Consider the following 14880-nt stretch of genomic DNA (forward strand, 5'->3'; position numbering starts at 1 on the left):
ATTATGTTTTTGTCTAATATAATCTCACAGAGACCTAGAGGAGGATCCGTTATTTACTGATCTGTCTCCAGATAACACATTGTCAACTCAAGAGTGGCTCAGTGCTTCTCCACCTGTCAGTCCAGAACATTCGAAAAATGATGGGAAGACTGAAGTTCATAAAATTGTAAATAGGTAAGTTGAAACAAACACTTAAAGAAATCTCTGAATGTGTGGGTGTCTGCACACACTGTGCAAATGAAATGGACTCTGTAATGGATGTTATTCTGTGCCAGCTGGTAAAATGACTCCACAGAAGGATATTATGTGGCATTTTATCAGAAAGCTACTCCTGAAAGATTAGAGCTCACAAGAAGTAAAAATAATTCAACATAATTAAGAAAAATAGAACTTTACAGCTAATAGTTTAGTTGAATACTCAGAATTCAAGATGAAAGCCTCATTGATTATAGAACTTTCTTTTCTCGAAAATATTTGCTATACTTAAACTGCTGTTACAGGACTTGACCTTCCTGGAGAAGTTTGGGGAGTCTTACCATAAATGTTTTAGGGGAAAAACCCCCTCAAACTTCCTGAAGTTCCGTAAACACATATATAAAAGTAAATAATTGCCATGCTAGAGATAAGCTTCTGTTCCCTGAAAATCAAGGGGTCTCTCTGTCATGTGTAACATACCTTTGTGCCTGTTAGACGTACTGCAAATTGGATATCACAAAGAGGACAGGCTCTGCTCTAAGCAAGTTAATGATGGTAATTCTCTTAGCAACTAATATTAGGACAAATGCTGTTTGCTCTGTTAATACACGGTAGCAAAGCAGCACTGGTATTTCAGTGCTGACCTACCTACTTATGCAGAAATAATCAAAGGTGTTGGCCAAAGGAAGCAAACAGCCCAAGGACAGTCAGCATAGAATGGCATAGTCGCTTCTTGCCCTCTTTCCCCCAGTACTGCTATATATAGTTTATGGTGGACATGGTTTGGAGCAAAGACACAAAGAACAGTCTCCTAAATTCACCTCATGTAATCTCCATTAGTGAACAGAAATGTTTTCAGGGCTTTCAGTATTTTGCAAATACGTAGTTTTTCAGATAAGATGAACTCTATATGAATCAGCTACTATGTATTTCTGCATATAAATCTCACAGGAGCCTCGAGCAGTTCTTGGGGGGTAGAGAAAGCTGAAATTTGGAAACAGGGTCCAAAGACTTGAGTTTTATTTTGCTGTCCAGGAATTTTAGGTTTTTATATTTATTTTTTAAAGACAGTTCCTCTCTAATAAGATTAAGAATTTCCTGATGCTTTTTAGGTCAGATATTGGTGAAGTAATAAGGACATACAGTATTTGCACTATATACCTGGCAAAGGCAATGATATTTGTAACTGGGACATTTATATGCAAATATTCCTGCATGTTCTTAGATATTTTTTACCACAACAAACTATGGTAAATAAAACTGCCTATGCAGTAGGTTAAGAAGAATGTTAACTGCAATTCTCCTTCTCTTTCGGCTCATTTATTCCCCAGCATACTTCCATATGCTGTAGTAAGATGGAGTCTGACCTTTAGCAAATACTTGACCTGGTTATGAATATTCCTTTTCATCTCCATTCTGTCTGCTGATTCTCAGAAAATGCTTCCACTGAGGTTTTTACCTCCAGTGCTAGATACAAAAGTTCTGAAGTATATATCTTGTTATTATGAACAGTAGCTAGAATAGACGTGCTTAAATAGATTTTGTATTCTCTGTTCTTCACATAAAAGTTATGGTAGAATCTGTGGATTACTTGGCCAGACAATTCAGTATTGTGTACACTGTTACAGATGATGAGAAAGAATTGATCTGGTGCTCTGTGGGTTATAGATACTCATTAATGTACTTTTTTTCTCTTTAGCTTTCTCTGTCTTGTACCTGATGAAGCTAAGTCATCATACCATGTGGAGGGTACAGGTTATGATACTTACCTCAGAGATGCCCATAGACAAGTAAGTCAGTGAAGCCTTCCTTAGTCCCTGAGAATATGAAATGCTTATGAGAATATACAAATGGTTTTATAAATAGTCCTACTAAATACATCTTTTGGTAATGGAAGATGGGAAAATTCAATTTTTATCTTCTAATGAAAACTTACCTTTGTAGATCTTTTGACAGTGAATCCACCTTGTATTACTCTAGTGGGAAAAATGGATGACATTAAATGCATTAATATTCATATAACAAATACACTGAGTGAAAATCTGAACTGCAGATAGATTCTTAATTTGCTTTTGCATTTATCTGCGTTCTCTTGGAGAATTGCCTGCCAAGCTGTTTGAAAGGACTAAAGGGAAATTAAAGTGCTGCATAGGAGTTAGGCAATCTGGGACTTTAAAAGTAAAGGCTCATCACAGGGAATGCGCAGCCTAAGGCATTCAGGTTTGAAGTTGGCAGTTTTGGTAGGTAGGGTAAGCTTTATGATTTACTGTTTTGAAATAAATGCGGGTTTTGTTTTTACAAACATAATCTAAAGTTTCCCTGGTCAGAGGACAATCACTGTTTATTTGCGGCTTTCTTATTGAAGCCCTGTGAATCTTCTGGAATAGAAAAATTTATGCAAAGGAGTAGAGTAACTGAGCATGCTATATTTAGTAGGTACTTCAAAAATTCCATAACCTCTGAATTACGATATCAGCAGTTTAAAATGGGAAGCTTGGATTTCTGTAATCATGATACTGTTTTACCTGTAGTCTCTTCTGAAAAGAAAGGAAATAGAAAATAGAGAATCAGTAAACAAAGGCTGATATAAAATTCCCCTATGTTCTATTCTTGGATGCCAGAAAACACATATCATCTTTGTATTTCTTTCATGCCTTGGGAAAAAGAGTATTCTGGGAGTTATTAGAGAAGAGAATTGGTTTCTGTCACTTCCTGACAATGATATGGCTACTCTTAAAATATTTCTCCCCTAAGAATAGCCCTGCCTATTGCTGTTATTACATCCAAATAGCTGTTCTGCTTCCATATTTCTATTCCTGGAGGCCTGCACGAGTAGGTAAGCTACATGCAGTGACGAATTTCTGAGTCTGTTTTGTCTCTCTTTTGCTACTGCTTATTCCTGCATTCCTTATTTTCACTGCTATAACCTCCGCTCCTTTCAAGGTGTAATTCCTTGAGAGTGAGACATCAGGCAGCCCACAGCAAATCAGAGGCAGAGGCTGAGAAAGACTTGTGGGTGATAGGAAACAAAGAGAGGGAAGAGGAAGCTCTGAAGTACTTTTTTCATTTGTATCTCCTGCGTATACATGTGCCTTTCCCATCCGGGGAATTAGGGAGCAATATAGGTTGGATAGCAAGATAAGCTACACATAATACAGTGGAAGTGTGGTAACGTACTGACAACAAGAATGTGTATGAATGCAATTCCTGCTTTAGAAGAACCCCGATCACGATGTGTGTTGTTGGCTTTGCTTCATGTTTTGGCTCCAGCTGCTTTTTGGGAGCTCTGTTCTCCACTCATTGTGTTTTTGAAACTACCCTAATAGCCTGAATGTCAAGAAGAAAATGAGGTGCCTGCACAGAAACCCATCATGTTTATTTTAGAATGACTATTCATTTGGGGCTTAGATATTTCATGTAGCTACAGATTATGGTTTTAAGGTGCACAGACTATTAAAAGGAAAGAAATCATTTCCATGGAGGTTTGAATGTGTTTTCCTCACTACTTTTTTCTAGTTCCGGGATTATTGTGTCATCTGCTTACGGTGGGAGTGGCCTGGATCTCCCAGATCTTTGGAAAAGTGCAATTTAGAAGCACCATTTTTTGAAGGACACTTCTTGAAAGTCCTGTTTGAAAGAATGGGCAGGATTCTTGATCAGGTAAGGAAAAGCAGGTTATGAATTCCATTTCTGATGCTTTCATCACTACTAAGGGGCTGATCTCCGAGGTCCCATGGATTCCCATCACTCAGATGTCTATTATAGCATCATATTCTTCTGTAATGTTCCATGTCCTTGGTGCAGGTCTCTGTAGATTGCAGGATGTTATAGTGATCAGCATTCTCAACAAAAGTAGAGAACAAGAACTCTCTTACCTTTGTTACCCACTTTTTTTGTGTACCAAATGTTTTCTTGACCAGAAATCTAATTTAAATTAATGAGTAAGACAAGAATACCCTTTAAGTAAAAGAAGAGGGTAAGATAGTATCTTAGGAATCCTTCAGTACTAGCATCACTGATTCTGTTTTCATTTTCTAGCATTTATACTTAGAAAGCATGTACATTTTTCAATAAATAAAATCTGTACAGCTCCTTTCTGCCACATTTCAGTGAACTTCAATCTGAAACTGTGTTCTGGAAGTAGTTTACATCACTGTGTAAGATGAAGAGAACTTATTGTATCGCTGCTAACATTTCCCCCATTTTTTCACAGTTAGAAAAAACTGTTATCAGTTTGAGATGTTTGAGAGTACCAAATTTTATAATACTGAAGTCAGAAAAGAAAGCCAAATACTTCCATTGCTGTATTGTGTATTCTAGGGTTTTGCTTCCAGTAAACATGTTCTGCACACTTCACTAGCTGAAATGGTTATACATTAGAGTCATGAAGAAAACTGGGCATCATCAGCTCTAAGAAGAACAAGCCTCATGCATATGAAAACCTTGTCTGAGCAATGACACATAAATTACAAAAAGAACCCAAGTTACATCCCCCAAGAAACACCTGAGTGTCAGATATGTACAACAAAAGTAGCATCTGGCATGGGAGCACAGTGCCCATTTTGATACGCTACCAGTCAGCATGACACACGTTTGGGTTAGTCAAGTAAGGTGTTATGATCTGTGGTGCCAAAAATGGTTCTTGACTCCAGAAGAATTAAAATGAACTGCCTAAATCAGACAGAAGGGTAAATTCTTATTATATTGTCCCAAAACCCCATCGTAAAAACCAAACTGAAATTCCTAGGGGTTATTTACAGTTAAACACATAAATCTCATAGAAAAAAACCCAAGACCTGGGTCCTATCAATGACAAGTTTGATATAATGGGTGCTAATGTCGAGACAAAGTGAAAAATGTTGTAAAGTCTTTAGTGGGGACACAGTACTACCTACAGATTGTGTTCAATGGTTTTTTTGCTTTGTCACAATACTATAGGTAGCTCATGTGGTTTTATCAGTTTTTATCAGTAGATACCAGAAAACTTTGCGGAGGTGGTGTAGGTATCATTAACCTAGTTTCTGACAGAAGATACCTGAGGGACACAAGTGAAGTAACTTGTTTCAAGGCTGTTCAAATCCACTCCCTCATCTGTGAGACTGTACATCCTTCCTCCTGTTGATATTATACATTTCTATGGAATTGACTGTTTCCTAAGAATTTTGTAAGAATTTAATGAACTGGAGATTTTGCTGATTTTAATGTTTTTAGTTATAGAGAAATTTTTTAGAATGTTATCTGAAACAAGACATATGGACAGAAATAAAAGCTCTGTGTGAAGAAGCAGCTTTCCTTAATGCTCTCAATTAGTTCAAATTGCAACAGCAATCTGTCTGAACAGTGCAGCATGTGTTACTATTTTGTTTCCTTCTCTTCTCGTGAACACTAGATAATGCTCATGGCTTCAAAGCTTTCTAATGAATTGACTGACTCAGACAACTCTAAAGAACTTCTACAGTTCAGCTAGGTAGGCAGTGGAATGGATTTATGGAAGGAATTTGTGTCTCTGTCTGCAGAGTAACTTTTCCACAGTAACACAAAATGTAGTGATCTCTTTTACCTATAACATCTCTAGTCCAGGGTCTGAAAGCTACATTTGTTAGAAGATTGGGATGAATCTACTGCTGGAATATCAAGTACAGAAATAACTGCTACTGACTGGAAGAAATATGTGCTTTCACTTTGAAAGATCTATAAAACAGCTCCCTTTGCAATGCAACAGTGTGTGGTAATGAATTCAGGAATAAGGTACCTAAATATTAGTTAGGTGTCCACATCTAGTCAGTGGAAATTTTGTCAGAACAGCCCCGGCAGTCTCTGGAGCTGTTAGACTAAAAAACAAGTAGGTGTCTCTTTTAGCGTGAAGTGAATCACCATCTCAGCTTCCTTCACTGTACTGACTGAAAGCTCGACTCAGTTGCCTGAACTGAGGTATCTGTTGCCATTTTTGTGATGCCCAAGGTATTCCCACAAGCTTGTTGTTACAACACAGATCTTGCAGGATCCACCCTCTGGGGAACCATCAAGAGACCATCAGATACTCCTGAGCATCTGAGATGGCACGAGATGTTTGTGTGTAGGCAAGTGTATCAAGTGTCAGATCTCTGTTGAGTAGGCTAATGCGAGCTTAGACGTGTAGACATATCTAAATATATCTGTCTTAATCTGAAGCTGAATTCTTCCAAATCTTACAGTCTGGAAAAGGGAAGAATCTGTTCTCTGATTCTTCAGTGGGATGCTAACTTGAGGGCATAAAGATGATAGTTTGAGGCCATGAAATCATCCTTTTCTAGATGTGATTATGCCACTGAGGATGTTACTGCCAATATGCAGTCAGAGAGATTGAATGAGGGTGCTGTAATCCACTTCAGGTAAAATAAACAAGGTTAAGTTAAACCATCTGGGTGTTGGTAACATCTTCAGACTGGTATAGGGGTGTACCAAGGGAATGTCTGTCCATCTCTTGTCAATGTAGTCTGTTCCACCACTGAATAGATGGAAGGAAGTCCACTAGTTTGCAAATTTTGGGCTGAATTAAAGTGTCAGCTTGTTTTCACTGTGATAAGAAGATCAAAGATGGAAAAAAAAGTACTTGGAACATAAAGAAGCTATGGTGAAAATACTTGCTTTTATGGAAATGAGTTTCTCACTGGAATGATAAAATCCTTTAAGCTAGGCACTATTTTTTTCCTAGAAAGTTAGGTACTATTTTTTCCCTTATGACTGATTAGCGTCTTCCAGCATCTGACAGTGTTGCCTCTCCCATTTAGTTCATTTGGGGAAAGAGGGTAAAGAAGCAGCTCAGAATTTCATGCTGCTTTCCCAGCCTAGGACCATCTCATCTCCCGTAGCATGCTGGCACAAGATGACTAGGCCTTCTGCAATGCTTCTTTCCAAGAAAAAAGAAAGTTGAAGAAGAGAAATACCATATTAGCCATAAACATGGGTTTGTTTCTCTCAATTTCCTGAGCGCATATACTTTACAGGTATCCAGGAGAAGCAAGCAGGTGTTTAGTCTAGGCTGATTCTGTATTTGTTTAGTTACTGAGCTGAAGAAATGTTTTACAGGGAGAGGACTTACCCTGCAATAAACAAGTGTGCAAAAGCTTCAACTGCTTGTAGCAGTTATACGGATAATAACATCTAATACCTGACTGTCATGTTCACATCGCTCCTGTTGTGGAAAGCAGAGGTTTTGGGCCTGTCTTCTAATCTAACTTCTTATCTTTATTTATTCATAACCCTGTATATAAGGTTCTAGGAGTTAAATAAACACTGGCTGGATGAAAAGAAGCCAGCATGAAAATAACTAAGCACCGTTTTCCTTTTTTTTGCAGCCCTATGATGTAAATTTACAAGTTACGTCAGTGTTGTCCAAATTGTCCTTGTTTCCCCATCCTCATATACATGAATACCTTTTGGATCCTTATGTAAACCTAGCTTCTGGCTGCAGGTCTCTCTTCTCTGTTATTGTCAGGGTGAGTAAACACACAGTTAATATTTACATATGGCTGTACAGCAGTGATATATTTAGTTTGTTGTTACTGGTAGTACTTGCTGGCTAGTTTAAGTTGGCAAATGGCTTCTCACTGAAAATAGATACTTATGCTCTTGATTTGAATATCAGAATTAGGGATTTTCTACCAAGAACATGGGAAAATGTATTTCCCAGCATTTATTTTCATTCTGCATGTCTTGAAAATTATTTGTTTGCTTAGTTTCATTGTGTAGATGCACAATATCCCCTCTGGCAATGATGTTGCTTTAAGCTGGACTAGATCACTTGTTGTTGTCACTTGCAGGCAACTGTCAGGTAGTGCTGTTTGCACCTGAATGGGAAAGAGGTGGCTTCGATTCACGCACAAGCAAGGGACACTCCTGAATACCCTGTGCCTGGATGTGTATCTCTGCTCATCCTCTTTTTTCTCTTATGAAGGCTGTTCTTGACAATGAAGTCCTGGATATATCAAAAGTCCCCTTCCTTTCCCTCTGATTCCATCTCTTCCTGCCAGACCTGCATCCTAGAAGTGCTAGCTGGGTGCCTGTCACACTGCAGTCTTCTCAGTCAGAGATCCCTCACCTACCCCACGCACCACCTGTTATTAAGCTGGTCAGGAGCCTATTAATGGTGCTTGCCCAATACTAACGGAGGGCTTAGCTCCCGTTTTCCCAGCAACCCTCCCCATTTAAAAATATCATCTTCACTCTCTCCCCTTGTGCTTTCCCTAAACCCAGGAATTTACTGGTCAATTGCCTGCGTGAACATTTACTTAGACAAATTCATCATTGACATAATGAAAATAAGTAATGCCATTTGTGGCAACAGCAAGGCTCAAGAATTCCTGTCCTTTTGTATCTCTTTGCTTTCTGTGCCCACTAACCTTTTGGGGGCAGAGCAGCTACTCTGTGTGTTTTGTGAGCCTGTGAGGATGCTGAAGTGGGACTGCATCCTGAGCACTGCAGGCTGTCATTTAACCTTGCTGCCCAGCACTTCGCAAAGGTGTTGACTTTGTGTGTCGATGGCGCTGTGCTTTACAGGTCGTCGGGGACCTCATGGTTAGAATCCAGCGCATCCCAGATTTCACTCCCAAACTTCTGCTGGTCAGAAAACGCCTGCTGGGCTTGGAGCCGGAAGGGCCCATGTGAGTAAATACATTGCATATTCTCCAAGACCCATGGCTGGTTTTTGTGTGTGCCAGTCCTGATTCTCTGCTGATTTTTTTTCTTTATCAGCATTGACCACATGACATTACTAGAGGGCGTCATTGTGTTGGAAGAATTCTGCAAAGAGCTGGCAGCAATTGCATTTGTGAAGTATCATGCCTCATCTACACCATAAGCAGCCCTGATGAGTGGCCAGGCTGTAAAACCACCTAGCTTGTTTCAGTCGAAAAGGCTGTTGACACCCAGCTAAGAAGAGGTGGTGCCTCCTGGCAAAGGGTCAGCTGACATTTGGCAGAATTGGAAGATGAGTTACTTTCACCAGATGTTGACGTTGCAGGAGAGAGGGATTCAAATGGACCTAGAGCATGATTGAAGGCATTTGGGGATAAACCAATACAGAGCATTTCTAGCCACTGTGTGAAGAGCTGCAAAAGCTGCATGAAGAACCCCAGACGTCAGACCTTGGTTATTCTGTTATAATGACAATGTTTAAAGAGTTGGGTCTTTCGTATGTTCTGGGGTTAACATGCGCCAATTCGCTTTTTGTGACCATACTACTTTTAAAAAGCAGATTAATTCTATAACATTTTTATGTCTTAATTCTTTTTCTTTTCAGTTGGATATATGAAAGGAAATCACAGCTATAGTTGAGATGTATATTAAAAAATGAAGAGATTCAAAAAATCCACCAATCCATATACAGTAGGATATATTAATGAGGGATCATTTTTTTGATGAATCTTAAAGACAACTCTGACCTTGATTCCTCAATGGATTACTCCAAGATATATATAGGTATAAAATCAATACTAATGGAATTAATTCTGATTCAGCATCACATCCATAACAAATATATCTGAAGTATACATGTTTCTAGCATGTTTGTCTCTGTCATTTCCCATGATTGCTCTTCAGGTCATTTGCGTAACTAGATTTGCTTTAGGTTTTTTCATGTGAACTCTAGTTGCTTGATTCATGTCACTTTTACAGGGAAGTTAATTATAGGTCATTAGTAGTTGTTGTTGAAACATCATTTTTCATTTCTTTTAAATTGGTATTTGGCCTGAATTGGTTTAAGAATCTTTTGTGCCTTGAAAATTGGCAGCATAAACATTCTGTCATTTTTATAAATGTTTTTATTGCTTATCTAACCATAGCAGTAGTGCCCAGCAAAAGGTTGACTGATGCCAATTCAGTCCAAGCGTTAATACCATATATAGGACCAAAATTTACGCCTGGTTTTCGTAGTGCTGGGATGCAGAGAAGTCTCTCAGTGAATCTTTTTCAATATGAATACTGTCAACCAGGGCAGGCATTTGCATTGCAAGCGGAGGGCCATTCGGACCTCAGCGTGCTTTGCTTCTATTTCTGTAGCGTGATGGCAGCCTGCGCTTCAGACAGTTCTTGCTGCTCGCTGCCACCCATGCACTGGCAGGTTGGGGTGGCCGTGCTTTAACCTTCAAGTCACACTGAGTGACTTGGATGAGAGACCTGTCCCGCTCTCCGCGCAGGTGTGTAGTACCTCTTTCCCCTCCTATGAACATAATAGCATAGGCAGGCAAGGCAGAGTTTAGCTCCTTGTGTTTACATTGTATTGCTTCATTTATCTTTCCTACTATCCTATTTGCACAGGTAATGCCCATTTCAGATGTGATTGCTCATACACAAATACGGACTAATTTACTCAGTCACTAGAATTTTTCTGGTTTTACATAACTGTACCTGGAATCAGATTCTGCTCTGAATCCATGCCTTTGAGGTCTTGTTTTTTAATATTTATAGGATGTGGATGTTGAGAGGCCTTTTAAGTTAGCAGGTTAATTAGAACAGTGTCACAGTTAATGGGCTAAATTTATTCTTGTCACAACAGTGAAGAGGGTCCTGCTGTAAAAGCTTCCAGTACAAGTTCAGGTGGAGAGAGCAGTCTGGAACTGGGAAAACATTTTGGCAGGTAAAACCTGTATTCAGTGGTTGCCTGTACTGGGAGGCTTTTGTACAAAGTGTCGCATTTATCTGGCAAACAAAAGCATGTTTTACGTCCTCACCTCCTTTTTTTTTCTGAATTTAGCCCCAAAGTGTTTTCAGGTCAAAGTAGCATAGTAGGATAAAGTTTAAAGAAGTGACACTTTTTTCATTTTTGTTCCTTAGAACCATACCTTGAAAGTAGCAAATAATTTTTAGTCATATGTATTGCAGTCAGTCCATATTAGAAGCATCATTAATGTAACATACCTGATACATAGTTTAGAACATGTAAATGTCTATGCAGGGTGATGTTTAATACATACATTTGTTATAAATAAGGCCCCAGTTCAGCAAAGCAGTTGAACATAAGCTTAATTTCAAGAATTTTATTCCTAAATCACAATCTCTTACATGAACAAAGTTAAGCTTGAGCACAAATGCTGATGCTTTACTGAATTTGAGTCTTTGTTGGGTTTGCTTGAGCTTCATTACTGTTTCCTGAAATTTTCCATTTTCATTAATTTTTTTTAAGTGTATGTTCCAAAATACTTCTAATGTCCTCATTTTAGTGGAAACTGGAAGTGATGATATTACTATAAATGAAAGTGGGAGAAATGTTAAACAAAACTTGCAAGAGCATTCCAAGGAATACAACAATTTATAAAGCCATTCAAGAGATGCCTGATCTCAAATGAAAGCATTAACATCACCTCTGTTGTTGTTGTTTTCAGTGATGCCTGAGCTCATTACACTGTAAGGAATTGTATCAGCCAGCTTCTGGAAGGATGCTGCAGCCTCTGTGGCATTTTAATGCTGAACAGTCTACCGAGCTGCAAACACAATTCCTTCGTGCTTTGTCCATAAGAAAAATAAGTAGATATAAGAGCTCTTACATTGGGGATATAATTGTTTTGTCTCCAGCAACATTGGTGATGTTCTTGCAAACCAAATGTTGTTTAGTTGATAAATTTATAAAACATGGATCCATCCTGATAGAAGTGAAGCAATCCTTCAGGTTGCTTTAGCCTAAACTGCTTTTGTGAGTGCTGCCTACAAACCCTTAATTACAATAGATGATGACAATGACCTTTATTTTTGTAAAAGTGATTTAATCTTTCTTAAGAGATGGAACTCGTTTAATATTTTTTGTGGTGATATTTTTCATGCACTTTTTTTTTTAAAAAAAAAGAAGATTAGAAGTTAGTTCAGGTCCATGTTTTCACCTTTCCGATCTATGCATGTCTTTGAGGTGCCCATTTTGTTTCTGTGTGTGTGTGTTTGTATGTGGTTATTTATTACCCAGAGATGGACACCTGAGAAAATATATGGCCTGAAGTTCACAGCATATGCAACTCCTCCGGATGTCAGTGGGAAATGCAAGTGCTTACCATCTTAGAAAATATGGCCACAAGTATTAGATTGAAATACTTGAGAAGTAATACTAAAATTATTTTTGATTTCAAAAAGCAGATCCAAACCATATTTTCATCTTGATGCACATGTGTGTGAATAGACGCATTTTTAGCTTTTTCCATTTATAGTATGTATTTGATTTAGACTTCAATATAGAAAATTTTGTAATAAGCCATGTGCTAGCTCTGGTAGAACAAGTTTGTCCTTAGTTTCTCATATGCCTGTAATATTCCTGGTATTCACATCATGTCTGTGTAATGTTCTTCCTATGTATTTGTCTGTGCAATATAAAAGCTGTGATTTGATACACAGCTTGAGTCTGGTTGTACATCACCTATGTATATATACATATATATATATATAAAAAAAAGGACCGAATTCTGAGCTTGCTTACACTATGATTAGTGTAAAGATTGTCACACTTGATTTTACAGGGCACAAGAAATCATGGAATGGCTTTGTAAATGCATGGTAATTTGTACCATAACCTGCTGGGTAATTTCACAGATGACATTTTATTAGTCCTATTTGTCTTGCTAAAAGAAATGCTAAACCGAAGTGCTAGGTAAAATCGAAGGATTATGTAGTAGTCTTGGGGCTACGTGGAAAATCCATATCTGATATTGCATATCATACAGGGTTTTCAAACCATGATCCTCAATACTTTCTGTGCCCTGTAAAATAGTGTAACTATATAAAATATATACTCCTTGTTTTGCCTCCTGCCTTGTTTACATTAAACAGAGGATATTCAGTAAAATTTTTCTATTAAACTTTGTGTAGGTCACTTACTGACAGTGTTGCCAAGGTTTCACGCGTGTGGGATTTCCAATGAGGGATTGTTGAAACAGCCACATTACCAGACATACAATATTAAGTTTTATGAAGGAGGTTGTGATAAATTCCAACTTTTAGTGCTAAAAAATGCATGGAGGATTAAAAGGGATATTCACAAAATAAATTAATTTCATTGAAGCAACTGCTTCTGTTATTACAGAATCAATAACAGGTTTTGTATGGACGACCTTGAGACAGAAAATGTTTTAACATTTTACATCATGTCTTTGATCCTGAAGTCCTTTCATTTATTTTTATTATATCCTGAAATCCTTTCATTTATTTTGAGTCTGTCACTGCAGCATCTTCTGGAATAAACCTGTTTCCTCTACTGTACTGTACTACACTGTGCAGGGCTCGGCGTCAATCAGCATATGTTTGCCCATGAAAATTGGAAGCTAAGGGAAATGGGCAGGATGGAATAATCCTGAACACAGATTAACGTCGTCTCTTCCTAAGAGCCCCAATATCTTTCAGGACTGCAGCTGGTCAAGACCTTGGTTTTCTATTGCATTTGAGCGCAGAGTGCATCAGTCACAACATTAGTTTATTGAATTGGGTACAAATGTCATTCAAGTGAGCAAGCATTTCTTCCTTCAGGGCCTTTGAGGAAGGCTTTTATACGTAGGTTATGTATATGATTTTATATATTTTAGGATTATATTTGTTAGGTATTTTTTCTTAGTATCTCATCTAGTTTTGGTGTCCTTCAAGTTTTCATCAGCTTTTTAAAAACATCAGTGCTCTGCAAGATCCCCTCTGAGGGCTACACTTGGATGTTAAGCTGTTTCTCCTTCTCAGTATTTAACAGCTGCAAGTGCTCTTGCATCTTTAACAAGAAGAGAGCTACAGCGTGATGATACACTTGACAGGTTTTTTTTTGCAGCTCTCGGCATCCTTCCCCCATCCTCTTGGGTCTCAGAGATTGTCATCTCCCATCCCAGATCATTTATTTGCTGTGCCTGCATGAGGCGTTTAGAGATTTAGGGACACCTTGCTTCCTCAAGCAGTGAGGAAGTTGTATCAAAATTGCACATTTAATATCTTCTTGTATTTTTCTCTTGCTTTGATATCCTTGAAATGACTAGATTACTGAAGCATGATAATCTTACGGCACTTGCATTCTGATGCAAGATTTTGGGGCTCTACATCCTACTGGAAAAAAACCCCACAGTATTATCAGTGTGTGGTCTCTACTTCGTTAACTCATTTTACAGCTTCTTGGTTGAAGCTCTCAATGTAGTACAAGTGGTGCAGGATCTACTGAATTTGTTAACCTTTAAATATTAACAGAACTGGTGCTGTCAAAGCCTCAAGGATTTTGCTAGTTTGGTATGTGATCCAGTTGGATTAAAGTGGATTAATGCTCAGAGAAGTGAATCTGTCACAACTTGTATGAGCCCTTTCAGCCTAAACCCGTATGTTCCTGGTGCATCCTTTCTCAGCTGAGGTTCCCTTTGAAGGATGAGAAAGAGAACTGAAGAGCAATTCAAGAATCAGGTGAAGCATATGGTGGATTAAAGTTTTCAAGTGTCATAAGCTTCTTGGAAATGCCAAAAAAGAAAGAAAGTGTGAAAAGTTAAATTTTACAAGTTTGAACCAGTTGCTGACATTGCCTTTGGAGTCAGATCTGTGAGGATAAAAAGATGCACCTTGGAACACAGTATCTCACCAGGCTGTTTTAATTGCCCTCCCTAGGATGGTATATGTATTCTGAACTATGTTTCATTAAATCCCTGCTGGTCATTACAATAAATGCTGCTAATGGTGTAAAATCTGCTAGAATAGCGCTGTGGAACTGACAAC

At 38.3% G+C, this 14880-nt stretch overlaps 1 protein-coding gene across 2 annotated transcripts in view; it reads left to right on the plus strand.

Moving 5' to 3' along the window:
• Nucleotides 1-13212, plus strand: part of FHIP2A (FHF complex subunit HOOK interacting protein 2A) — a 35835-nt gene extending 22623 nt beyond the window's left edge. For both annotated transcript variants that reach the window (XM_068400194.1, XM_068400195.1), the window contains 6 exons: nucleotides 31-174; nucleotides 1895-1985; nucleotides 3712-3855; nucleotides 7533-7673; nucleotides 8734-8837; nucleotides 8929-13212. In XM_068400194.1, coding sequence (XP_068256295.1) covers nucleotides 31-174; nucleotides 1895-1985; nucleotides 3712-3855; nucleotides 7533-7673; nucleotides 8734-8837; nucleotides 8929-9034 — 730 coding nt within the window. In that variant the 3' untranslated portion in view covers nucleotides 9035-13212. The remainder of the gene's footprint in view (nucleotides 1-30; nucleotides 175-1894; nucleotides 1986-3711; nucleotides 3856-7532; nucleotides 7674-8733; nucleotides 8838-8928) is intronic.
• The last annotated feature ends 1668 nt before the right edge of the window (nucleotides 13213-14880 follow it).

The sequence above is a fragment of the Nyctibius grandis genome, chromosome 4, assembly GCF_013368605.1.
Source record: "Nyctibius grandis isolate bNycGra1 chromosome 4, bNycGra1.pri, whole genome shotgun sequence".
Classification (NCBI taxonomy): domain Eukaryota; kingdom Metazoa; phylum Chordata; class Aves; order Nyctibiiformes; family Nyctibiidae; genus Nyctibius; species Nyctibius grandis.